Source organism: Trichomonas vaginalis, chromosome III (assembly GCF_026262505.1).
Source record: "Trichomonas vaginalis G3 chromosome III, whole genome shotgun sequence".
Lineage (NCBI taxonomy): Eukaryota > Parabasalia > Trichomonadida > Trichomonadidae > Trichomonas > Trichomonas vaginalis.
In genome coordinates, this window is record NC_067205.1 from 7039461 (window position 1) to 7065060 (window position 25600).

Sequence of the window (25600 nt, forward strand, 5' to 3'; positions counted from 1 at the left end):
TTTTAAAAAATTAATTTTTTGTTAGAGATAAGAGCTAAAACTCGGTAAACAACTTCTTTATGTCTAGAAATTCTATCTTGCCTTTTATTTTTTTCTCGCTGTGAAACGTATTCGGTCTTTTTTTAAAAAATTAATTTTTTGTTAGAGATAAGAGCTAAAACTCGGTAAACAACTTCTTTATGTCTAGAAAATTCTATCTTGCTTTTATTTTTTTCTCGCTGTGAAACGTATTCGGTCTTTTTTTAAAAAATTAATTTTTTGTTAGAGATAAGAGCTAAAACTCGGTAAACAACTTCTTTATGTCTAGAAAATTCTATCTTGCCTTTTATTTTTTTCTCGCTGTGAAACGTATTCGGTCTTTTTTTTTAAAAATTAATTTTTTGTTAGAGATAAGAGCTAAAACTCGGTAGACAACTTCTTTATGTCTAGAAAATTCTATCTTGCCTTTTATTTTTTTCTCGCTGTGAAACGTATTCGTCTTTTTTTTAAAAATTAATTTTTTGTTAGAGATAAGAGCTAAAACTCGTAAACAACTTCTTTATGTCTAGAAAATTCTATCTTGCCTTTTATTTTTTTCTCGCTGTGAAACGTATTCGGTCTTTTTTTAAAAATTAATTTTTTGTTAGAGATAAGAGCTAAAACTCGTAAACAACTTCTTTATGTCTAGAAAATTCTATCTTGCCTTTTATTTTTTTCTCGCTGTGAAACGTATTCGGTCTTTTTTTTAAAAATTAATTTTTTGTTAGAGATAAGAGCTAAAACTCGGTAAACAACTTCTTTATGTCTAGAAAATTCTATCTTGCCTTTTATTTTTTTCTCGCTGTGAAACGTATTCGGTCTTTTTTTAAAAATTAATTTTTTGTTAGAGATAAGAGCTAAAACTCGGTAAACAACTTCTTTATGTCTAGAAAATTCTATCTTGCCTTTTATTTTTTTCTCGCTGTGAAACGTATTCGGTCTTTTTTTAAAAAATTAATTTTTTGTTAGAGATAAGAGCTAAAACTCGGTAAACAACTTCTTTATGTCTAGAAAATTCTATCTTGCCTTTTATTTTTTTCTCGCTGTGAAACGTATTCGGTCTTTTTTTAAAAAATTAATTTTTTGTTAGAGAAGAGCTAAAACTCGGTAAACAACTTCTTTATGTCTAGAAATTCTATCTTGCCTTTATTTTTTTCTCGCTGTGAAACGTATTCGGTCTTTTTTTAAAAAATTAATTTTTTGTTAGAGATAAGAGCTAAAACTCGGTAAACAACTTCTTTATGTCTAGAAAATTCTATCTTGCCTTTTATTTTTTTCTCGCTGTGAAACGTATTCGGTCTTTTTTTTAAAAATTAATTTTTTGTTAGAGATAAGAGCTAAAATCGGTAAACAACTTCTTTATGTCTAGAAAATCTATCTTGCCTTTTATTTTTTTCTCGCTGTGAAACGTATTCGGTCTTTTTTTAAAAAATTAATTTTTTGTTAGAGATAAGAGCTAAAACTCGGTAAACAACTTCTTTATGTCTAGAAAATTCTATCTTGCCTTTTATTTTTTTCTCGCTGTGAAACGTATTCGGTCTTTTTTTAAAAAATTAATTTTTTGTTAGAGATAAGAGCTAAAACTCGGTAAACAACTTCTTTATGTCTAGAAAATTCTATCTTGCCTTTTATTTTTTTCTCGCTGTGAAACGTATTCGGTCTTTTTTTTAAAAATTAATTTTTTGTTAGAGATAAGAGCTAAAACTCGGTAAACAACTTCTTTATGTCTAGAAAATTCTATCTTGCCTTTTATTTTTTTCTCGCTGTGAAACGTATTCGGTCTTTTTTTAAAAAATTAATTTTTTGTTAGAGATAAGAGCTAAAACTCGGTAAACAACTTCTTTATGTCTAGAAAATTCTATCTTGCCTTTTATTTTTTTCTCGCTGTGAAACGTATTCGGTCTTTTTTTTAAAAATTAATTTTTTGTTAGAGATAAGAGCTAAAACTCGTAAACAACTTCTTTATGTCTAGAAAATTCTATCTTGCCTTTTATTTTTTTCTCGCTGTGAAACGTATTCGGTCTTTTTTTAAAAAATTAATTTTTTGTTAGAGATAAGAGCTAAAACTCGGTAAACAACTTCTTTATGTCTAGAAAATTCTATCTTGCCTTTTATTTTTTTCTCGCTGTGAAACGTATTCGGTCTTTTTTTTAAAAATTAATTTTTTGTTAGAGATAAGAGCTAAAACTCAGTAAACAACTTCTTTATGTCTAGAAAATTTAACATGCGTCTCCCATTTTTATATATTTGGTTTAGAATGTTCGAAAATGCGTAATATGGTCATGAATATTCATTGAAAAGAACCTTGAATTAATTCAATCTGATCTCACAAAATATTTTAAATTACAACTTTGTCGTTTGAATAGATAATTAGTATTAAACTCAAATAACTAGTTTATTTTTGAATAAAAATTATTTGAATCCATTCAATTTTGTGAATTTTCCTTCAAAAATCAAGTTTAAATATCTTATTTGCCATATAACTTTAAATACAATGAAACATATTCGAAATTGAAAAGAATGACTTTTTCTGTTCTTTCAATCATTCAATTTGAATTTTGCAATATTAAATTTCTCATTAAATACCTATTAAAAACAACAAGCAATTTAACTTACATTCAAATTTATTTGTGTTATATTCAATCTTCTCAAAACTTATAATTTTCGGCTATACCATGATTATATGCTATATAATATAATAAACCTATAATAGTATCATTCTTTCAATTATTTGAAGAGAAAACCGAAAAAATATATTTTCGTTCTATAACATCAGTAAATTAACTCCTTCAAAACTCTTTAATCAGATGAATAGATATCTAAATGGTTTCTAATATTAAATGACTCTTTATGTTGCTTGATATTTTCGAGTAAACGGCCAAATTAATGATTCAAATCTTATTGATCTTGGTTCCATTGAAAATAAATGCGGAAATAAATATATTTATGGTTAGTCAATAATTTTTGTATTTAATTAAACCCATGAATCATTTGAAACAAGCAAAATTAGTTTGTATTGCAGTAAAAAACTCATAAAATGTATAATTTGTGAATTGGCATAATAAAATATTTCTAATGTATTTGCCATATTCGAAGATAGCAACTTTATTACAGAATGAACGTTTGGTGAAGAAGATAATATGCCAAACCTTCACTAATAGATAAAATATTAAGAAGTATTTTAAAAGAAAAGGTATATCCTATAGAATTATGGATGGCTTATAAGTCAAAAGATGAAAATAAATTTGCAAAATGCCATTTGTCTTTGCAGCATGTTGCTAACTGTTGTTTGTCTCAAAGTTAGTACTAACTAGCCAAAATAGAATTGATGTATATTTGCATGTTTATTTGATATAACCTGCTGATATTGTAGAGATAATAGCATATGCAAAATTTCCTGTAGCGATGACTTGATTAATATCATATTTCCAGTATAAAGATGGAATGGAAAAAAAAACAGAAGAGTAAAATTTCAGATAACGAATTTCCAGACCCAGATTTATATGAATACTATTAAAAGAATTAAAAAAGATATAAACTATGGGAAGTGTTGATATTGTCTAGTAGAATGTTATATTTATTCGGTTAAAATATTATTCGTAATTCGAAATTAATAGATTGACTTAAATTAATGGTATTTAATAGATATATAGCTAACAACATTGAAGGTTATTACTAAAAATAGTGCTAACAATAAATTTTGAATAAGAAGAATTTTAAAAATGATAAATTTTAGTGTAATAAACAAAAGATTACAAGAGATAGTTATTTATTCTTGCTTTGAGTTTATCTTAAGGAAAGAAATAAGCATTTAAAGGATAAGAGAGAAATCAATTTAAAGGCGTCAAAAATTTTCTCACTGGGTTTTCGTCTATCAATCCCAGCTCATTATATACGCAACCAATCAAAAATCTGATATGGGAGTCCAAGGCTAACTTTTTGTTGTCTACCTAATAAAAGAGGAAGCAGCATTAGTGAGAATAATCGCAAATATTCAATTTAAATTATCTTTTTATTCTTAATTTAAAGTGACAAAAAGAATAAAAAACCTATTCTAAGGCATGTTGTTATGTAAATGAGACTAGACATCATATTTTATGTTATGAAAAAAAATATTTAGAATTTTAGAACAAAAAAATAGAAAAAATAGCATAACTTATGGATGTGCGTATATTAAATTTAATAAATTAAGAGAAATTATTTTTGGCGCCAAAATTATTCGTTAACTCTCAAATTTTTCTGAGTCAATAAGCCGCTAAAAAGTGTCATTTTGTTTCGTTAGAGAAAGATGAATTGTCCATGTCATCCAATCGGGAACAAGGGGGATGGGGATTAGATGATAAGAAGCAATTCATGCTCTCTATCTGAAGCAATCAGACTTACCAGCAACAATGTGAATCAGTCTTTCACTGAATGAGTAGGTGTTGGAAGAACTTTCTCTAAAGCGATACAGTTGCGCTACATGTTCGTCAACTTGTCTAGAAATAAATATATCATTTGTTTTATACGTTTTTTCGTAATAAATCTATTTGTATTTGTTGTATTTGAGTATGAAGATAACAAAAACTACGGCATAAGACGCAGTACACTGGGCTTCGTTGCCATTTTATTTACCATGTTAAGAATAAACTTAACAGACATGCTTTGTTTTCGACGAAGCCATCTAAAATAACGTACATCTAAATAAAACTAAAAAACTGTAAAATTTCTTTATTTGATAGTATACTTCAAATTATGCACTATACCTTCTAGAATTCTATAACACTCTTTGCATATAATTTTTTAAAAAAAAGTTATATCTCGACAAAAATATGATTTATCAATAGAGTATGTAAAATAAAACTCATTCGCAGTATTAAAAAATCGTAAATCTTTCCAAAAAAATTTTGAATTACAAATTTTAAAACTTAAAACAACATTTTTTGAAGCGAAAAAACGAAATCTAATTTTTTTGGAAAATTTAGAATAAATAGAGCTCTTTAACTAGGGCTGTACAAGATTTAAAAAAACATTGCCGGGTTACCGTAGAGGCCTAAAAAAATCGCGCCTCGGCGGCAAGCCGCCTCGGCATTAAGAATGCGCATCTAAATTTTTATATGTCCTTCTTTCTTTTATTTTTCCCTTCCCTTCCTTTTCTTTTTCTTTTTTTCCCTCCTCTTGCTCTCATTTACCTTTTTTTTCCTTTTCTCATCATTTTTCAAAATTTTAAATTTTTATCAAAAATCTTGCCTATAAAAGCAGATTATGGAACCTTTTAATGCCTCTTAATCAATATTATACAGCATAAAGCATATTAAATGAAAGTAATTACGTATAAATTTATTTTATTATCTTATTTATTAATTCTTTAGCATGTATTGTTTAATATTAACTTTTCTGTACATTAAATATGATATCTCCAAAGTATGAATGCCTTGTAACGAAACAAAAACTTAATTTTATGTTGAATATTTGTCACAAACATTAGATTATTAAAATATATGTTGGATATCCCTTAGTATGAGACTTCATGACTCTTGTTGTCTAACGTGAGCTTTGGATTGCAAGCTTGCTACAGCACATAAGTATTCTGTGGTTAAAAAAACCACATGAGCTTTAAAAACTATAAAACCAAAAATAATTGTTATAATTTAAATGAAGAAGTAATTTAAAACGATTTTATTTATGATCAAATTTTATATATTTTTTTGGATCAAATCCATTTTAATAGAATTTATATACTATTCATCTATTAGTAAACACTACCGTATATTATTTTTTAAGCTATCTTATTTTTTGAACTTTTAGTCAAAGCTTTGGTCGCAAGAAGAATTGCATGATAAATAAAAACATTTAATCAAAGTCAATTTTATTTTTCATATTCAAATGGACTGAGTGTTAACATTTAACATTTTTTGCTAATTGTCGTCAAAAATTAGGCGTAAAGCAAAAATTGATATTTCATATGGTTTTATGATAGATAAGCATTATATTCCCACTCATTATATTCGTAAATTTTGAGGTTTATCCTTCGCTTTTAAGATCATTGAATTTGATTTTTATATAAAATAGTTATATATTAGAAAATAATATGAGTTTATGTGATATTATTTTTCAGAAGATTTCATTCTATATGCCTATGAAAAGTACTCTCAAAACTAACTTTTTCCTAATTATAATTAAATCTAGAATATTGTATTATGCTTAGTATTATTTCATTTTTCTCATGCAATTTAGAATTTACAAATGTCAAAAAATTGAGAGCTGTCACTTTTGATGAATTTCTGTTTATTACAGCATTGTTATTAATAATGAAAAATAAAGCTTATTTCAATGCAAATTGTTCTGCAAATTTATTTCACTTTTGACCTCACTTTTTCCGTAATTCAATTTTTTACTTTTAATATTTTAGATCTTCATAATATCATTTGAAAAATTAACCATATAAAAAAATCAAGTTATCAATTCACTTTTTCCGTAATTCAAAAATCAAAAATATAAATAATATATCTTTTTATCAAATATTATTATTATATTCTATGAAAAATGAGGTCCGGAAATTTTGCGGATTCCCGTAACTCAATTTTACGGAAAAAGTGCAGTAAACTATTCAAAATACGGAAAAATTGGTGTAAACTAATGATTTTACGGTAAAATCACGGAAAGTCCCGGAAGAATATATGTGCCTATATGAAATTATACAAAAATGAATCAAACGCATTTTAAAAGATTGTTCTTGTATTATAAATGCTATTCGCAGATTTATTAGTTGAAGAAAATTACCAAATTTTTGCCGATTTACAAAAAATGATTTACAAAGCATATTTTTATAAGGCTTTAAAAATCTTTAAAATGTGACCGGTGACGGAAATCCATGGTAACCAACCGCGGTTCCCGTTTGGAATGCCATATCTTTAACTCGTCGAATACAAATTGCTTTCAAGTTTTTTTCGACCGGAAATTGAACTTTTAGAGTTTATACAATAAGATTCACATGAAAAAATACGGGTTTAACAAAGAAATCACCAATATAAAGGTTTTTTAGTAGAACGAGATTGATAAAAACTATGGTATGATAAAAAGACGATAATTTTTTTGGCGGGATAATTGAAGAATATGAATGATTCGAATTACAGACATACTCTAGTCCGAAACTTACTATGGTTCGTGACTTATTTTTGACACAGAATAGCTGTAGACTAAGGCTTACTCTAGATCCAGACTTATTAAACAATTAAATTTGCTTTTGGAATAAGACTTAATTTTAGTTACAAACTTATCTTAATATCAGACTTATATTTAGAATCAGACTTACTTTAGTCTAGAACTTACATTTAGAATCAGACTTCCATTTCAAGTCATACTTACTTTCGTCCGAGACTTACATTTCAAGTCAGACTTACTTTCGTCCGAGACTTACATTTCAAGTCAGACTTACTTTCGTCCGAGACTTACATTTCAAGTCAGACTTACTTTCGTCCGAAACTTACATTTCAAGTCAGACTTACTTTCGTCCGAAACTTACATTTCAAGTCAGACTTACTTTCGTCAAAGACTTACATTTCAAGTCATACTTACTTTCGTCCGAAACTTACATTTCAAGTCATACTTACTTTCGTCCGAAACTTACATTTCAAGTCAGACTTACTTTCGTCCGAGATTTACATTTCAAGTCCAAGGAAAAGAGACTATTGATGACTTACTTTCCATCGATGGTGCACAACAGCAGGGAGGGGATTGGTGGGTTTGGGGAAATTCGCTGAGGCACTAGTGTCCGGATTGTTCGTCAAATAGGTTTCCTTTCCTATAAAGAAATGACACTTTTTTGGCGGCTTATTGACTCAGAAAAATTTGAGAGTTAACGAATAATTTTGGCGCCAAAAATAATTTCTCTTAATTTATTAAATTTAATATACGCACATCCATAAGTTATGCTATTTTTTCTATTTATTTTGTTCTAAAATTCTAAATATTTTTTTTCATAACATAAAATATGATGTCTAGTCTCATTTACATAACAACATGCCTTAGAATAGGTTTTTTATTCTTTTTGTCACTTTAAATTAAGAATAAAAAGATAATTTAAATTGAATATTTGCGATTATTCTCACTAATGCTGCTTCCTCTTTTATTAGGTAGACAACAAAAAGTTAGCCTTGGACTCCCATATCAGATTTTTGATTGGTTGCGTATATAATGAGCTGGGATTGATAGACGAAAACCCAGTGAGAAAATTTTTGACGCCTTTAAATTTTGACACATCAATTTTGAAATAGTTGATAAAGATTAATGAATTACTTATTTCAACGAGGGTATTTGATTTGTAAATCGTTAAACTTGATTGATGATTGAATCTGAGATAATTTTCTCCAATTCAATAAATTCAATATGTTAATTCAAAAATTTATGTAGTTTACGATACTTAAAAATTGATGTTATTTTTATATTCGTTCATTCTATCTTGTTAATTAATACTTAACATATTTAATAGCAAACTATTTGATTGAGGGTCGTCAAAAAATTTTAATTCGCAAAATTTGTCGCTTCGGGTTTATCATATTTGAACAGCGTAGATAAATTGTAATCCATATTTTCTATCGGCAGTAATGAAAAGTGCAAAAATTTTAAACAGTGAATTTGTTTGCGATCGAAATATCTATGTAAAAACAAGATGATGGTGATTATTTTTCTTTTTATGAGTTCTAAATTGTCTTGCCAACAATTTATTCAATCCCGAAATCAACATTGAATGTGTTATTCGTAAAATTTCAAGTTTGATTATGTCAGTTGAAAATTGCATTTACATCACAATTTATCGATAAAAATGTAATGACCACATTTCATATCAAATTTTCTATTTGAGAGCCCTTTCAAAACATTATTATTTTATTTGATGTCAGGATATAGCAAGCCTCTTAAGTCCAAATCGATCGCCATTGTCATATTTGGTGCCACAGGCGATTTATCAATGAGAATGCTTCTTCCTTCTCTTGAATCCATTCACTCCTATGATCCATTTAACGAAGCTTCACTCATTATCGGTGTTGCCAGGAATGAATACAAGGATTCCGAGATCAAGGAGAAGATCAGTGGTTCCATTGAGAAATACTCACGCACCCACAACGAAAAAGAAGAGCAAAACTTGAATGACTTCTTAAAGCACGTCAAATTCATCTCAGGTGACTTCACAGACCCAGCAACATACGAAAAGCTCAAAGCTTTACTCGATCAGCATCAGTTGGAGGGTGTTCTCGTTTACTTTGCAACACCACCATCATTAATCCAGAAAATCTCCGACAATCTTTACAATGCTGGTCTCTCCACAAACAAGGACAGATGGGTCCGTATCGTTATTGAGAAACCATTCGGTTCTTCCTACGAAACAGCTTTGGCATTGAACGACAGTCTTCATGAGAAGTTCAATGAAGAAGATATCTATCGTATCGACCACTACCTTGCCAAAGAGACTGTCATGAACATTTTCACGTTCAGATGGGGAAATACAATTTGGGAACCACTTTGGAACAGAAACTACATCTCTCACGTTGAGATTTTAGTTGCTGAGTCCGTCGATGTCGGCAACAGAACAGGTTACTACGATGGTGTTTCTGTCATCCGTGATATGATTCAGAACCACTTGCTCCAAATGTTGGCCATTGTTGCCATGGAACCACCAAGTGAGATGACTGCCAAGTCCATCCGTGATGAAAAAGTCAAAGTTTTACGAGCAATTAGATCAATCAAGAAACAAGACGTCATCCTTGGCCAATACCTCGGTTACAAAGAGCACAAAGGTGTTTCTAAGGACTCAACAACACCAACATTCGCTTACATCAGGTTCTTCATCGATAACTGGAGATGGAAAGACGTTCCATTCTACATCTGCTCAGGCAAAGCTCTTGCTGAGAAGAAGTCATGCATCAAACTCGTCTTCCATGAAGTTCCTCATGCCATTTTCGGAGATTCAACAATCAACAAGCCAAATGTTCTCGAAATCAAAGTCCAGCCACATGAAGGTATCATTCTCAAGCAACACGTCAAAGTTCCAGGTGTTGGCTTGTCCACAGCAAAGATTCCTCTTTCATTCTACTACAAGGACAAGTTTGGCGAGAATGCTTTACAAGGCGCTTACGAGCGTGTTATTCTTGATGCCATCCATGGTGATCAGTCCTTCTTCCCACGTTCCGATGAAATTGAGCAGTGCTGGAAGATTGTTGAGCCAATTCTCAAAGATTCATATCCAGAAATCATTCCATACGCCCAGAAGATGGATATAACAACAGGAACAACGAAGAGAAACAGAGTTAACCAAGCAACTCTCGCTGTTTTCAGAGATGCACAAGAATTAGTTCAATCAGTCACAGAAAGATTGACAAGATTGATTGTTGATACAGTTGAAAAGAAGGGAACATGCACAATTGCATTGAGTGGAGGTTTGGCACCTCGCCCAATTTATTCTCTTCTTGCAACAGCACCTTATACATCAAGAATCGATTTCTCAAAGGTCCACATTTTCTTTGTTGCTGAGAGATGCGTTCCTCCAACAGATATCCACAGTAACTACAACATGATCAACGAGATGTTCCTCAAGTACTTGAAGATTCCTGAAGGAAACATCCACAGAATGAAGGGAGAGTTGGATTACAAGGTTGGAGCTAAAGATTACGAAGAAGAAATTAAGAAGTATTTCAACTCTGAAAATCCGGAGTTCGACATCATCCTCTTAGGATTAGGTTTCGAAGGACATACTGCATCTCTCTTCCCAGGTACAGATGCTATCAATGATCACCAGTCTTTGATCATCGGAAATATCGTTCCTCATGATAACCTTTCAAGAATCACTATGGGTGCTAAGATCATCAACAATGCAAACAACATCATTATGATCAACACTGAAGCTGAGAACAAGGATATCATTGACTTGGTCTTCAACGCTCCATTCGTTCCAGCAATGATCCCTGCTCAGCTCATCCAGCCAACACATGGCAAGTTAACATGGTTCACTATCAACTAAATTTTTATTATTATGAAATAAAAAATTTAATATCTATCCTTAAATTTCATTATATATCATATATAGATATGTTGTTTTCATTAAATCGGTTATGAATTTTTCGTTAGATTCAAAATTTCCTCTGAATTTGATCGTGACTTTGATAAAAATGATCGCTTGAAGTAAGTATTGTATTTCATGCATTCATTCTTTTGGAAATTTTACTTAGGGTACCTCTTCAACGACTATTTATATGAAAATTAGGAATTGAAAAAATGAAATAATTCAAGATATGTTTCTCATTGAACTTATTTTGAATTTCCATTGCCGTGTGTCACTGTTGTTATAATATGGTTAAGCTCCTATGAAAGTTTTAGATGAATAAGGAAATGAATTTTCAGAAAATTTGAGGTTGAAAAGATGTATCTTGCATCTACTCGAGAATAAATAAATATATTTCTTATCGAACAAGTTTGTTGCCGAAAAATACCTCAAAGGTCTATTGGATTTCGGCAAACCCAAATTTTAGCTAAAAGTGACAGGAAAAAAAAACGTTTAGTATTAAAAAAAAGACCGATGAGAGCTTCGTTCGAAATATAGAGGGAACTGAGAATGCGCAACCATTCTCAGGGAATATTGGATGCTATTCCCGTTCCCTCTGTATGGAAAATTGAGGTTTTCAAAGGGAGTTAAAATAATATCAAATTTATACTAATTTACTTCAAAATACAAAAGTATTTGACAGCTAAAATTAGTTACTTTAGCACGCCTATCAATACCCTTTTACGATTATTGCTACTTTTTCGAAATAAAAGTAAAAACAAATTTATACTAATTTACTTCAAAATACAAAAGTATTTGACAGCTAAAATTAGTTACTTTAGCAAGCCTATCAATACCCTTTTACGATTATTGTTACTTTTTCGAAATAAAATAAATTTATTATCAAAAACCTTTTTTTCTTAGTAAAAATAAACGAAATTTTTTACCTTATGAACTTTTGATGGAAATATGCAAATTTAAAATAATAAAGAAAGCCGCGAGCGAAGCGATCGGCTTAGTTCGAAGATTTTGATTCAAATCTTTGCTGATCTGTAATTCGCGGAAGCCGCGAGCGAATCGAGCGGCTTAGGTCTAAGATTTTGATTCAAATCTTTGCTTATATTCCTTAAATTCTTTATGAAACTCGCAACAGTTCCATAAAAAATTTTAAATTCTAAACTGTCGAAATTACCGATCGGTAATCACACCCTTCACGGGTGTGTCACTTTTAGCTAAAATTACCCCTACTCATTGGATTTCTGACTTGATAATAATAACTCATTAGTATATCATTGAGCTGAATTTAATTATTAATATCTGGCCAAAATCCAATAAGATTGAGAAAATTACGATCAATAATATTTCCGTATCATTTCAATTTTTGAAAGTAATTGATATAAAAGTCGGAAAAAATAATAATTTATAGCTTAGAACCCTACTGTTCTCGAGATTGAAAAAATAGTTTATTCAGATCTACATGGTAAGTACATTATTCCTAAACTAGTTCGTTTCAATTTTATTGGATTCTCTATGAAATTTTTGCAAGGATTGTTTTTGATCAATTTAGATCATATACATAAAGATGGATGATTTATGTTGGTTTATAAATTGCGCGTTATGTTTTCAAAAATTTTAAGAATATTTTAATAAACCTTGTTAGTAAATATTGTATGCATATAATATATTAATATTATTAGATAATTTTTTGTGATATATAAATAAACTTTTCAAAAGCGATTTTCAATCAATTATTGATTAGCTTCTTATTATGTATTAAATAATAATTAACTAAAATTTTCATATAGTCCAAATTTACATTCAATAATTTGAATTAGAAGTAAATATCCTCTTATATCGGAATTTGTGCATTACTCAAGTACATGAAAAGATTTTAAACCTGTATGATTTTCAATTCAAACATATCTCAAATTTTTGAGTGATTTTCGCTACTCATTGAATCTTCATTTTCAAAGCGATGTTGGGTGGAGATCTATTGTTCAATGACTACCGCTTCAATATTAACTCAATAAATCATGATGCCTTGCTATATGAGAACCTGAAAACAGGAAATGATATATCTGTTTTCTCTACAGTGATGATTTTATTAATTTGTGGCATATCAAATAATCCATTTTATATGTCATACACTTTCCAATCAGGAGTGTTTCAAGCTCTTCTATGCGCATTAGTTGCATTGATATTAACTCAGCTCTCGTTTCATATTTTTGTTCGGACATGGAGATTTAATCAAGAAAACTCCTATCCATCAATTTGGTCAGATGTATTTGGAAAAGGCTTGGTTTTCTTCCCTAGAGCTGTTCTTCTTATTGCTTTTATCTCACTTTCTAGTGTTTCCTTATCAGATTACTTAGAGCAATACTCTGATCTGATTTCTTATGTTGATTCAGAAAAGAAAACAGTTTTCTCAGCAAAATGGTTCCCTCGTTTTGTTATTTCATTTTTAGGATTAATTCCTGCTTTATGCGTCCGAAGAATGGCAGGAATGAAGTATATTGCAATATTTGCAAACGTTTTACTCCTTATTTGTTTGATCTGCGAAGCGATTCTCTTTTTCAAGTCCTTGAAAAATGATGGTTTTGATCCAAACAAAGAAATCGTTTATTGGGGCTCAGATATATCAGGTTTAGTTGGTTGCTTTGATTTATTCAGTATTGTTTTCTTTACACATCCTTTTGTTTCTCTTCTTTCAACAGATATCAAAAATGCATCCCGTAACAAAATCTGCTCCATTACATGGATTACTTCCATTGTTTCCGTGATCATCAATCTTGCAGGTGGATATTTAGGATATTTTACTTATTTCTCCAATACACAAGATGATTTAATTTTCATGTCAGAATCTAATCAGATGAATGTATTTGTAATCATTGGAAAACTGTCTCTTGTCATCAAAACATTTATTTCCTTCAACATGTACAACTATATCAATGCGATTTCCTTATCTGAGATATTTATTCCGTATAAAGATGATCAAACCACATCTAGAGTTACTTGTGGACTCGTTATGTGGCTGTTTTCAGTATTTATATCATGGGGAAGCTCGAAATTAGTTGAATTATTAGATCTTATTGGAAGTGTTTGCTTTATTTTGCTTGCTTTTATATTGCCTTCTATATACTATCTGGCAATGTATAAATTTAAGAAGCCTGTTTGGTCAATCATTGCAATTGCCGAAATTATTGTTTGTGGATTCTTATCTGGCTGCGTAATGTATTACAAAGGAAAAGATTTCAGAGAAGAATATGCAGATTGCACCACGATAATAAGCAGAAGTGATTGCGCGATAGCGCTCCTGACCAGCAGTATCCCAAATCTGGGCTTTAATTGTCTTGCCTTCGATTTGCATTGTCTTTGAAGCGAACTCGACGCCGATTGTTGACTTTGATTCAGGATTGAATTGATCACGAGTGAATCTTGCGAGAAGATTTGTCTTACCAACACCAGAATCACCAATGAGGAAAATCTTAAGAAGATAGTCTGGCTCTGTTGTATCCATTTATGAATTAGATTTATAGAAAAAAACCGTCGAATTGAATTTTATTTTTATTTTCCCGTTCAATTTCTATCGGTTGTTTTGATAGTTTTACATTAGTCAGATGATTTTGAAGGGAAAATCATACTCAGTTAACTTTTACAAACAGTTCTGTTTTTAAATTTTTAAAATCTTCGTGAATTCCAAGAAAGATTTTGATTTGAGAGGAAAAACTGTCGGATTGTTCGCCACAAACTTACATTTTTACAGCCTACAGCTGTAATATAATCATTATGTATTCAAGGATATTGCTTGCTACAAAAACTGAAAATTTCTTCTGATTTTCGATAAAAATAGTGGATATAGATCTATGAATGATTTGATATTCATTGTAATTCATGTTACTTATAAGAAATCTCAATAGATAATCAAATTGAAAGATTTTCGACAATGCATGACCATTTAACCTTTTTAGCATAAAACTATGAGCCACAATGATATAAACGCCGTAATAAAGTTATATATTTCAACTTGATTCTGAAATTTTAGAATTTAACACATAGATTTTGCTAATTTATATTGACAAATCATTTTTCAGGAGTGAATATGTTAAAGAACTAAAATAAAACCACTACTTTGTACGATAATGATACAACTCCAAAAAACGAGATGTTGAATTTGTATTTTCGTCATTATTCAAATTTACAAACATAGTTCATATCTCCATACAAAATGTAAATCAGTACACGATTAATCAAACTAGCAAAACATTTTGAACAAACCCTTCAAATATTTGAAAAAACAAGTTGCTCCTTGACAAATGACTTACAGATTATATTAGTTCCAATGAACACAGCTTTTTGAAGGTCTAATAAATGATTGTAAGCTTTCCAAATGATTCATTTTCAAGTCAACATTCGTTATGGAATATTTGGATCTCCGATTATAATAAGAATTGAACATTTGACATCATAGATTACTATTAAAATGACAAACAATTGTGGTCCCAATCGGAATTACAATATTTTCATTAAAATGTTTTCCGGAATTACAAAATTATTCCATTTTCGACGTGTAATTCGCAAATTGATCTCATGGCTGAATATAAAAACAAAATTATAAGTACTATGGCATAATTAGGTAACTATCAGTGTTTCCATCCATCGATTTTTTTCAATGGATTGTAAGAAATTCAATTTTCAATGAAAACCATTATACACTTATATCACAATTTGATATTAATATTTAAAATAAATATGTGATCCGTAAATTTGAGAGTAAAAATTTAAAAAATAATTATCTCATTATAAAAGTTACTACGATATCAGTTTATCCAAGTTGTTAAATTGTGATCCATCGTCACTTTTTTGCGGTTTCAATAAACTTGATTGGATGAGTACATCTCAGACCGATTCGGATATGTTAATGACTTCATCTGATGATGTTGCACGCAAGAAGACATTTAAGAGCAGTTTCTTCATCACCCTTCCTGTTTTCATGGGTTATGCTTGCTGCTTTGCACTTCAACAAAAACTTTCAGTTAATTTCGGCCTTACACTTGGTGCTTCAGGTGATAAACTTTCTAACACTTACGGTGTCGCTACTTCTTTCGTTTATTTCTTTAACTTAATTTTCCGTGTATTAGGACACAACATCGTATTCGGATGCCTTTCACCAAAATGGCGTGTTACTACATCTTTAATCTCCATGATCATTGGTATGTGCTTTTTCATTTTCGTATCAAACCGTAAAAGTAACCCGGTTGGCCTTGCTTTCATTCCATTTGCATTCTGCGGTGTTTGCGAAGGCTCATACGGTCCAAATATGTTAAACGTCGTTAACAATATGGGCAATACTCGTCTATATGTTGTCCTTGCCATGCCTGTTGGCGTTTCTCTTATTACAATCCTTGGATTCTTCTTAATGGGATTCGGAGTTCCATATACAGTTTTCTATATTGTTACAGCTGTTTGCCTTTTAATTGCTATTATCCTTTATCACCTTACAGTCTTCCCAGAAGCCTACAGAAATTCTAGTGGCCAGCACAATTTCAACCTCAAAGACTTTGGCAATGATATCTGCAACATTGGCGATTGGTTCCCCAAGATTTGGTTCTGCTCTTTAGTTTTCTTATTGAATATGGTTTGTTTGGCACTATTCAACCCAGGATGCACCCTCTATACATACCAGTCTCGTGTTACATACCGTCTCTTAGGATTTACAATTGATAACAACTTCTTCATGCTTGCTTACAATACATGCTCCTTCTTAGGCGATTTCTTCTCAAGAAAGGTCATGGATAAGAAGAGGATTATCAATCCGGTCTTCTATTTCATCCTTCTTTGCTTCGGATTCGCAATCAACATTTCCCAGATCCCAGAAATCGTTCCATTTGCTGCTTTCTGCTTCTCATGGGCTAACGGTGGCCTCTACGTTCAGTGCACAAAGCTTATTGGCATGTTGTTCAAGGAAAAGTACCATCTTACTGCTACATCAACATGGCTCTTCATCGGTGACTCCGGATCAACAAGTGGAGCTAACATTGTCCAGTTCCTTCGTCCAGTCATTGCAAGCATCAAGCAAAGAATGTACTAAGATGATCTTTATTCACTTTAGCTTTTATATCTTAAATTAAAACTTCTTTTATTTATTCTTTTTATTATTAATTAATTACTTCATTGCATCTTTAAATTCATACGAATTCAATAAAAAATACCGAAGCAAATCAAGAATTGGAGCTTTTTATATGTAAGCATGATCATTACTTTGAAATTTATTGACATATTAATTGGCAATATTCGATAATTACTCAAATAATTCGGTCATTATTTCTTAGTTTATCTGAAATGTCCTTATTGGTAATAAATTTATTATCTAAAGCCAAAATATTTTATTGTTATCTAGATTTTGTGTTGAATATCCACGGATAATTTTGAGCTGAATTTATTTTATCGGGAAATGTCATGATCGATTAGATAAAACAGAAATATAAAAGCGTTTAAACATAATGGTAAATAAAAATAAGATAAACAAAATAGTTATTAGTTGGTTTCATTTGAATCATGAGGCTCTGAATCCTTCAAGTCTAAATCAGCAAAATCTTTGGGCAGAGAGCTCTGAAGACCTTCTGGTTCCATGTACGAAAATCCAGGATATTTTTCTGCAGATCCGTAAACTGGCATTACAAATGAATCGGCCGGCTGTTCGGTAGTGAATTCGGTATAGAAGTTCGATGGAACACCTTGATTGTCGCATTTCGGAATAAACGAAGGTTGAACTTTCAATGCAAGGACATCATTGAAATTGAGGCCTTTAAAGAACTCCAAGTTCTGCATTTGCTTGAATGTCAACCTCTTTCTCTTATCTTTTTGAAGTAATCCGTTGATGAACTCTATAATTGAGGTTTGAACACCGGCAGGGTATTGAACTTCCTTTTCTAGGATATTCTGGAATAATCTTGACTTGTTCGGATGGCAAAATGGTGTCTTATTGAACAATAATTCGTAAGTTAAAATACCAAGTGACCACCAGTCAACTTCTATGCCGTATTTCTCATGACGAATTATTTCTGGTGCCAAATACTCCGAAGTGCCGCAAAATGTCGATGTCAGCTCTTCATTGTAAAGATCTTTTGCCAATCCGAAATCTGTAAGCTTAATATGTCCTTGAGCGCTCAACAAAACATTCTCTGGTTTCAAATCTCTATAAACAACTCCGATTGAGTGAAGATGATTTAAAGCCAAAGCAATTTCTGCCAAATAGATTTTTAGGTCTTCTAGAGGGAACGCTCCACGTTTCTGCATGTGGAAAAACAATTCCCCTCCAGGAGCGTATTCGAGACCAAGATAAAATTTTGATGGAGTTTGGAAGGCGAATTTCAAAGAGATGATAAACGGATGAGCGGCTTTTGATAAGATATTACGTTCTGCGATAACTGTATGGACTTTATCCGATTGAATTAATCTTGATTTGTGGATAGATTTGATTGCAAATATTTCATTATTGGATATTTTTGAAACGAGCATAACTTTTCCGTAGAATCCTCTTCCGATGACCGACAGGATTTTGAAGTTTTCCATTGTCAGATCATTGTTGGAAAAAGTTATACTACGAAGGGCTAAAATCCATTTCATTAGCTCGTCTTTAGATGCAGCTTTTAGTTGATAAGTATCAACATCTGGTGTCTCGACAACGAATCTGAATTCTTTATCATCATCAAGGATTTCAATTGTAGTTTGCTGGGTAATTTCCATTTCAGAATCTATTTTTGTGCATTCTTCATCTTTCCATATCTCACTGTTTGTTAGAAATAAAAAAGAACATCCTATTATCTTCAAGTTTACAAAATCTTTTGCTCCAAAAACCTAAAATAAACTTACGTTCGAGCCAACCTGACATAGTTTGTTGTTCTTTGGATTCAGGTGGCTCAGTATTTGTCATTCAGAATGTGGTAAAAAGTGACATTTCAATTTAGAAATATTCAAAATTTTCTCACTACTTTATCATGCATTATACTGCTTATAGTGCGTACACAAATATTACCGTAAAATTTTCCGGATTTTTCATGTTCTGACTTGAAAATTATCTTTCAGCATGGTCAGTAAGGGTATTTAGATCACGGGATAATCATTTTTATATAAAATAAGCGATTAGATAAACTCATGGAGAAACCAATGACTTTAAGGTAGTCACAAAATCTAAGTAGTGAGGCTCTCAAAAATTGAACCGTACTCCATACAAAATTTGTGTACCCCCACTACTGAGATTTTGTGGCCTTCAATTGAGAGGTTAGTTTTGATAGAGCACGATATAAAATTAAAAGGGAAAAATAAATAAAATTTAAACATTTAATTATATATAATGTAAGGAGTGTAATTCCAAATTTTCTAAAAACTATTCAAATTTGAGCATTTTTTGGAAATAGTAAATCTAATATGTACATCTAATAACAACATGATTCATCACCTTTTCAAGCTCTGCAGTCAATTTTTTGAAATTTGATTGAAATAAATGTAGCAAAAATTACATTTCATTAGGGAATATATGAGTTTCTCTGGAAACAGGCTGATAAATTTTAAATTTTGTCCAATCAACATGAATGCATTGAGAAATTTGGATTGATTTTCTGGTAGAATCTGGAACAATTCAACCATGTATAAATGGAGCATGTAATCATCATAAAATGTTAGTGTTAGAGTTCAAAAGAAACAGAATGAGTGGAAATCAAACACAATCTGAATAATTTTAAACGTATACAATCTTTAAGTTTGTATTTTGAATTCTACATATATGATTGTGTAATTCGTTCTTTCAAATTTTCGGATTCAGGCATGTTTTGATAAAATTCATTCCCAAAAACGTCAATTAACAATTAAATTTAGTGTATTTTAAATATATATACGTATTATATTTTATAAATTATATTAAATTCGCAAAATTTTAAGTTTTAAACAAAAATAAAAAATGTTCAAAATATGAAATTATGCATAGGATATTAAAATTTACATGTTAGCAATTTTTTTGAATTGCTTTCAATTTTCATATTGAAATTTTTAAGATTTTTTTCTGAAATAATAAGCAAGAATATCAACCTAAATAATATTAAATTCCATGTGTTAATTTCCCCTCAAAAGTCATTGACCGCCTCTCAATCTAGATTTTGTGAGTACTTTAGAATATTGATCCCATGTCCATACTTCAGTTCCATTAACTAAGTGATCCTATATTAATTAAAACACCTATAGATCAACATCCTTGTCAAATACTTTCATTTCAAGCAATATTCAAAATGGAAAATATATTTAGAAGAACAAAATAAAATTTACAGCCTATATATGGCAAATGGTACATTATGTGATTAAAATTATATAGTAATATTAAGGTTTTATTCCGTTATGTAATAAAAAACAAAGTATTTCGTTATTTCATACAATGAATGCATTTGAAAAATCTGTTAATAGTTAAAGTAATGTCAAATCATTAACTACATTTTCCATTTTCTGTAATTTTCTTAAAAAATTATTGAAAAATTTGGACTTCATCTGTAATAATATCATAAAATATTAAACATAAAACAAATGTAATGAAGTGATACTAGTAAAAGTTCGCTTTTTTGGAACTTGAAAATATAAACGATTTTGTTAAGGCAAAATCAATCATTTTCTCATACTACTATTTGTGTATGAACGTTTTTTAGAAGATGCAACCTCTTCTTTCATGCATTGATACGTATATAAGAGACCTTTGTTTTGCAAATATTTGTAAATTCTATGTAGTGCTTCATTTTCTGATTTAGCTTCCCTGATTGTACTTTTACGCATTAAAACACTGTCTTGTGTTTGGTTAGATTCTAATTCTTGAATAGCAATGTTGATTCCAAGCTGAACTTTTCTTTCAAGGCGCTTTTTCACACCTTTTTCTTCTAATTTTTCAACAACTTGTTCTTGTATTTCTGCTGGAACATCAATTGGAATTTCTATATTCATTTTTGTCACTTTTGATGCTAGATTACTGAGAACAATGAATTAAACCTATACATTGCAATAAGCAAGAATATATGGCATGAAAGTAATGTAGATATCTACTAAAAACTAAAATTATTTCGATTCTAAAAATAAACTTCAAAATATAACTCGATTGGAGATTTGGTAAGTTCAAAATACTACTTCTTAGAGGAAACAGATCGTAGTTTATAAAAATCATTAGTGAACGTTGAAGAAAAATTAATTACAAAAATTTTATATCATAACAAATAAAAATCAGTATGAAAACATTACTGTCCATGAGAAACTATAAATGATGGTAATACGTGGATTACGCAAGGAGGAGGTTTCACACCTTCCTTCAACCTTGTACACTGAACCTTTCCAATCCATTTGCAGTTAGTATACCTAAGTCGTGTACAGAGGCACTGCGCGCCTCCATACACCACTTAGCTGTTTTGACACTTTACAAAACCGTTAACGTATATTTTACAACACAAACACCAACTTAACCTTAAATATTTATAAAGCCGCCAACCACTTCACCTCACTAACGTTTTCACAAACGACTTCACTACTGTAAAAAATAAACGTTCTCATTTACAAAAGTATTGCAACTCTTCCCATTGCTGTGCTTCACACAATAGTTCATATTCTTCAGTATCGCTGCTGTCGCTCCAATCGTCAAAGTCACTGTCAAAATAAATGTTAGTAAGTTTTGACAAAGCTAATGAAACACGTTTACCGTTTGTATCGTATGCTTGTATAAACTTTCCATTCTTCATTCCTTCATAAACGCTCAAACTAACTTTACCCTTTCTCCCTCGTATCTGATAGAATGTATTTTCACGAGGAACGAAGAACAAATTCTTGAACTCATGACCGTTGTAGTTTGTTATCTTAATAGTTTTCGTCATTTACATAAAAATAAAATAAAAAATAAACTTAAAAATTAATGATATCACCACCCTCACACGTATGAAAACATAGCACAAAAATAAATTTAGGTGAAGTGGTGAGATCTCACCTCTTTTTTCACCTGTTTTTTCACCCTGTTGAATTCATTGCTTTATAACTCTCTTCCTTTCTCCAACTCTTCTAACTTCTTCCTAAGTTCAGTAATGTTGTCTTCATGTAATTTAATCTTTCTCAAAATTCCTTCTTTATCTAATGGTTGCTTTATCTTTCTAAACTGAACTCTACCATCCTTCATAGTATGAATGTAAAAACCTTCTGGAATAGTTCCTGATTTAATGTATTCTACCAAAAACTTTTGTTTCATTGCTTCAGTGACTTTAGTCGTCATTTCAATCAAATAAAAATTTTAATATTAAATAAAAATAACGTTATTTTTTCAGTAAGGAAACGCAGGAGTTTTACGATTTATTTGTGGTGTAGGTTCTGGTTTAAATGTTGGAGTCGGTTTTGGAGTTGACTTTTGAACAGGAGTTTGTAATTCCATAGGTTCAGGAGTCATTGAAGGCGTTGGTTTTGGCGAAGGTGTCGGAGTTTGTTTAACTTCAGCTACTTCAGTATTATTTATAACATTTGCTTTATTTCTTTTCAACATCATTACTGCTCCTGCTGTAGCTAGCAAACCTAGTGGGAGACCATATATTATATAGGGACTTGACCAAATGCTATTTTTGACAGGAGCTGGTGGAACACCTAACCTTGGTGAGACTGCTCTTTGCCATTGTGCAGCTCGTAAGAAATATTCAATAGGTGCTCCATAATCGTTTGGTAAAGTTTGTTTCATAGATGGTGAAGGTTCACGAGAGCTTGATGAAGAACTCATTTATAAGCTTTAAAAATAAACGTTCATCCTTTATTCCTCACTGTCGTCAGCTGCTAAGTTATAGTCGTCAAGTCTTATTATTGGTATGCCTGACTGTCTTACTTGTATTGCAAAGCAACAATCCCTCATAAATCCAATAAGTGGCTTTGGTACATTTTCAGTTGCTAGTTCAATAGGTCCTTTAACAGACAATTTGTATGTTATTGGAGCAGTAGATGTTTGACCTTGCTGGAAGCAAAAGTCCACTTCTGTTGGAAAACCACATAAGAAATGTGTGTTGTCATAGCTATCCCATTTATGTTCCACACTACCATCATCCACCAATGACCTCATAACATCTTCATTAAATCCTATCATATCATTGTTTGTATTGCAAGCGTTCGCAACCATTTCATAAAATACAGGTCCATATGATTTTTCAGGTTCTGCAGGCATATTTCCATAAGCTCCCATGGAAAGCTGAAGATATTTAAACTTAGGGTTCTCAAAATTAACATAATAGTTGTCTTTCTTTCTAAATAGTGCCCAAATACTTTTAACATTAATAGGCGTATAAGCTGCTGTAAATGTTGCACTTGAACTATCTGTATTCTTTGAGAATGAACCGTCCATAGGAATCCAATCCATAACTTTAACAGGAAAACATAAAGCCTCGTTTGTATAATGTTCTACAAGTTCTGTATAAATGTTAGGGTCTAAAGAGAATGACTTTGGATGAATGAAACATTCATTAAAATCCATCTTTGTTCGAAATAGTTGCTGGGTTACAGTTGTAATAGTAACTGTTCCACTAGCTTCTACTGCCTTCGTTATCATAGTGAATGGTTCATTCCATGGAACAAATTTATTTGTCGGTGGATTTGAATCTGAAGCAAATGCAACTTTAAGAGTTGGATTGAAAGCAATGATATCATTTACAGATATAGATGTGCATTGTAAGGCGTCGCTACTGAACTTTACTTTAAGCTGAATGTTTCCTGCAAAAGCTGGAATAAATCGAATAGCTTCTAATGGAAGGAATCTTCTAACAGGAATTCTTAAACGAAGCTTAAAATCAAATGATTTTCCTGCTGTAATTGGACCACTAACAATTTGTCCTGTTCTGCATGTTCCCGAATGACTCCATACATCTTCATGTCGAGTCTTTGAGAAAACATCTACTTTCTTTATTTGTTCGGTAGTTTGTGAGTTTGAAGTTATATATGCTTCTTCTCTTGCGTTGTCTTGAGAATATACGATACGACCATTTGCAAGGATTTGATATCCAGCAACTGCATAGAAAGCGTCATCGAAACCAATCCAAAATCCTGGTGGGTTTGTTTTATTGGAACCTGAACCAATTTCTTTATCTACAATAAATTGACCTTCCATTTTATACGTAATGAATGTATTGTAAAGGTCCAACATATTTTCACCAGGAGGTGAGAGATTGAATGTTACCCATGTGTTATCTTTAGCAGTTCCAGGTTGTGATGGAATCTTTGCGTCAGAATATTTTCTATTAGTGTCACCAATTTGAACTGCATTGTCTATGATATCGAAATATGAGCGAATCTGATGAATATGCTCTGCTGGAGTAAATTCGTTTAACTGTTCGTTCTGCATGTATTTACTTCAGATAAAAATATCTATTTACTTCATTATTCTCACTCTTCTTCTTGGCATTCGTGGTGGAAGTTGTTTCTTGACATTTTCAATGAACTGTACATTCTCTTTTGTCTCAACTTCTTTCACTGGTGGGTCAGGGTTCTTTGACTCGGTTTGTTTTCAATGAAATTCACGAACTTTGCAATAAGCTCTTGGTTCGTTATTGAAAGTACATCTGGCTTCTTTTCTTCTGTTCTTTTGGTGGCTCAGTTTGAACAGAAGGTTTTATATGGGCTTCACCCTCGGTGCCATGCACCTTAATGTTGTCGCTTCTGCATTCGCTAATGGAACCTTTCTTTTTCTTACGTATATTTTACCATCTTTACTCTGACTTACGTAATAGAAAGGATGTTGTATTCCTCTTGCGTCATTTAATATAATAGACTCTCGCTCTGATTTTGACAAGCTCATTTTACATCGGTTAAAGTTTTAATTTTGTTTTTTATCTGCAGTCAAATGACTCAGACAAGCCCTACGGACAAGACCCAAGGGGTCATAGATGTTGAAGCATTGAAGAAAGAAATTCGCGAGCAAATTTTATCCGAACTGAAGGAACAAAAACAAGAACAAAAGCCAGAGAGACCAAAGAGAAAACTTAGTGAAAAACAACTTGCTGCATTAGCTGCTGGAAGACAAAAGAACCCACGTTTGCTGGCGAAAAAAGCTAGAGAAGAAGCTGAAGCAAAAGCTAAAGAAGCTGAAGCAAGAAAGAGTAAATGGTTTATTTTTATCCGAATTAAATGTATAGACAAATACCTTTATCTGTTGCGTTCAGTAGTGAAAACCCTGACGTCAAAATAAAGGGGAACAGAGTAACGTTTAAGTTTCCAACAGACTGGATTGTGAACATAAATGAAGAGAAGTACATTGGCATAACATATGTATATAACACGTGCTTTCAGAAAGGTTGACTTTATACTTCAAGTCGAGATAGAAAATGACGAACAGTCTTTAAGCGCCCAAAACATTCACATATACAAATACTTTAAAGACGATACAACATTGTTGCAATGTATGATTTCATTTAATGAATGTTCGAGAAAAAGTTCAACATTGAAGTACAAACTTTACAGCCTTTACGTGAGTTTCTTGCACAACTGAAAGAAGAAGGTAGTCAGCCACAACTTATAGACTTTCATTATGAATTT

At 31.2% G+C, this 25600-nt stretch overlaps 8 protein-coding genes across 8 annotated transcripts, besides 5 other annotated features; 3 read left to right on the forward strand and 5 right to left on the reverse strand.

Annotated features, from left to right (window-relative positions):
- Positions 1–1950: 1950 nt before the first annotated feature.
- Positions 1951–2789: a mobile genetic element.
- A 2212-nt stretch (positions 2790–5001) lies between these two features.
- Positions 5002–5194: a mobile genetic element.
- Positions 5195–6254: 1060 nt separating this feature from the next.
- Positions 6255–6291: a mobile genetic element.
- Positions 6292–8890: 2599 nt separating this feature from the next.
- Positions 8891–11011, forward strand: TVAGG3_0656230 (glucose-6-phosphate 1-dehydrogenase (G6PD) family; the record flags this gene model as incomplete). Its single annotated transcript, XM_001302151.1, has 1 exon — positions 8891–11011. The coding sequence occupies one exon, from the start codon at positions 8891–8893 to the stop codon at positions 11009–11011; it is 2121 nt and encodes a 706-aa protein (XP_001302152.1).
- A 490-nt stretch (positions 11012–11501) lies between these two features.
- Positions 11502–12282: a mobile genetic element.
- A 1617-nt stretch (positions 12283–13899) lies between these two features.
- TVAGG3_0656250 (Ras family protein) lies at positions 13900–14549 on the reverse strand (the record flags this gene model as incomplete). The annotated part of the gene is made up of 1 exon (XM_051241845.1): positions 14247–14549. One exon carries the CDS (start codon positions 14547–14549, stop codon positions 14247–14249), a length of 303 nt encoding a protein of 100 aa, XP_051088432.1.
- A 1368-nt stretch (positions 14550–15917) lies between these two features.
- On the forward strand, positions 15918–17173 carry TVAGG3_0656260 (major facilitator superfamily transporter; the record flags this gene model as incomplete). Its single annotated transcript, XM_001302153.2, has 1 exon — positions 15918–17120. One exon carries the CDS (start codon positions 15918–15920, stop codon positions 17118–17120), a length of 1203 nt encoding a protein of 400 aa, XP_001302154.1.
- Positions 17174–17521: 348 nt separating this feature from the next.
- Positions 17522–18965, reverse strand: TVAGG3_0656270 (protein serine/threonine kinase protein; the record flags this gene model as incomplete). The annotated part of the gene is made up of 2 exons (XM_001302154.2): positions 17567–18821; positions 18847–18923. 2 exons carry the CDS (start codon positions 18921–18923, stop codon positions 17567–17569), a joined length of 1332 nt encoding a protein of 443 aa, XP_001302155.1.
- A 1430-nt stretch (positions 18966–20395) lies between these two features.
- On the reverse strand, positions 20396–21010 carry TVAGG3_0656280 (uncharacterized protein; the record flags this gene model as incomplete). Its single annotated transcript, XM_001302155.1, has 1 exon — positions 20681–21010. The coding sequence occupies one exon, from the start codon at positions 21008–21010 to the stop codon at positions 20681–20683; it is 330 nt and encodes a 109-aa protein (XP_001302156.1).
- A 394-nt stretch (positions 21011–21404) lies between these two features.
- Positions 21405–25600: part of a mobile genetic element that runs on past the window's edge.
- Positions 22362–22805, reverse strand: TVAGG3_0656300 (uncharacterized protein; the record flags this gene model as incomplete). The annotated part of the gene is made up of 1 exon (XM_001302158.1): positions 22362–22805. The coding sequence occupies one exon, from the start codon at positions 22803–22805 to the stop codon at positions 22362–22364; it is 444 nt and encodes a 147-aa protein (XP_001302159.1).
- TVAGG3_0656310 (uncharacterized protein) lies at positions 22836–24410 on the reverse strand (the record flags this gene model as incomplete). The annotated part of the gene is made up of 1 exon (XM_051241846.1): positions 22836–24410. One exon carries the CDS (start codon positions 24408–24410, stop codon positions 22836–22838), a length of 1575 nt encoding a protein of 524 aa, XP_051088433.1.
- On the forward strand, positions 24909–25165 carry TVAGG3_0656320 (uncharacterized protein; the record flags this gene model as incomplete). The annotated part of the gene is made up of 1 exon (XM_001302160.2): positions 24909–25165. A coding segment is annotated over one exon (257 nt), but the record flags the coding sequence as incomplete, so codon positions are not given.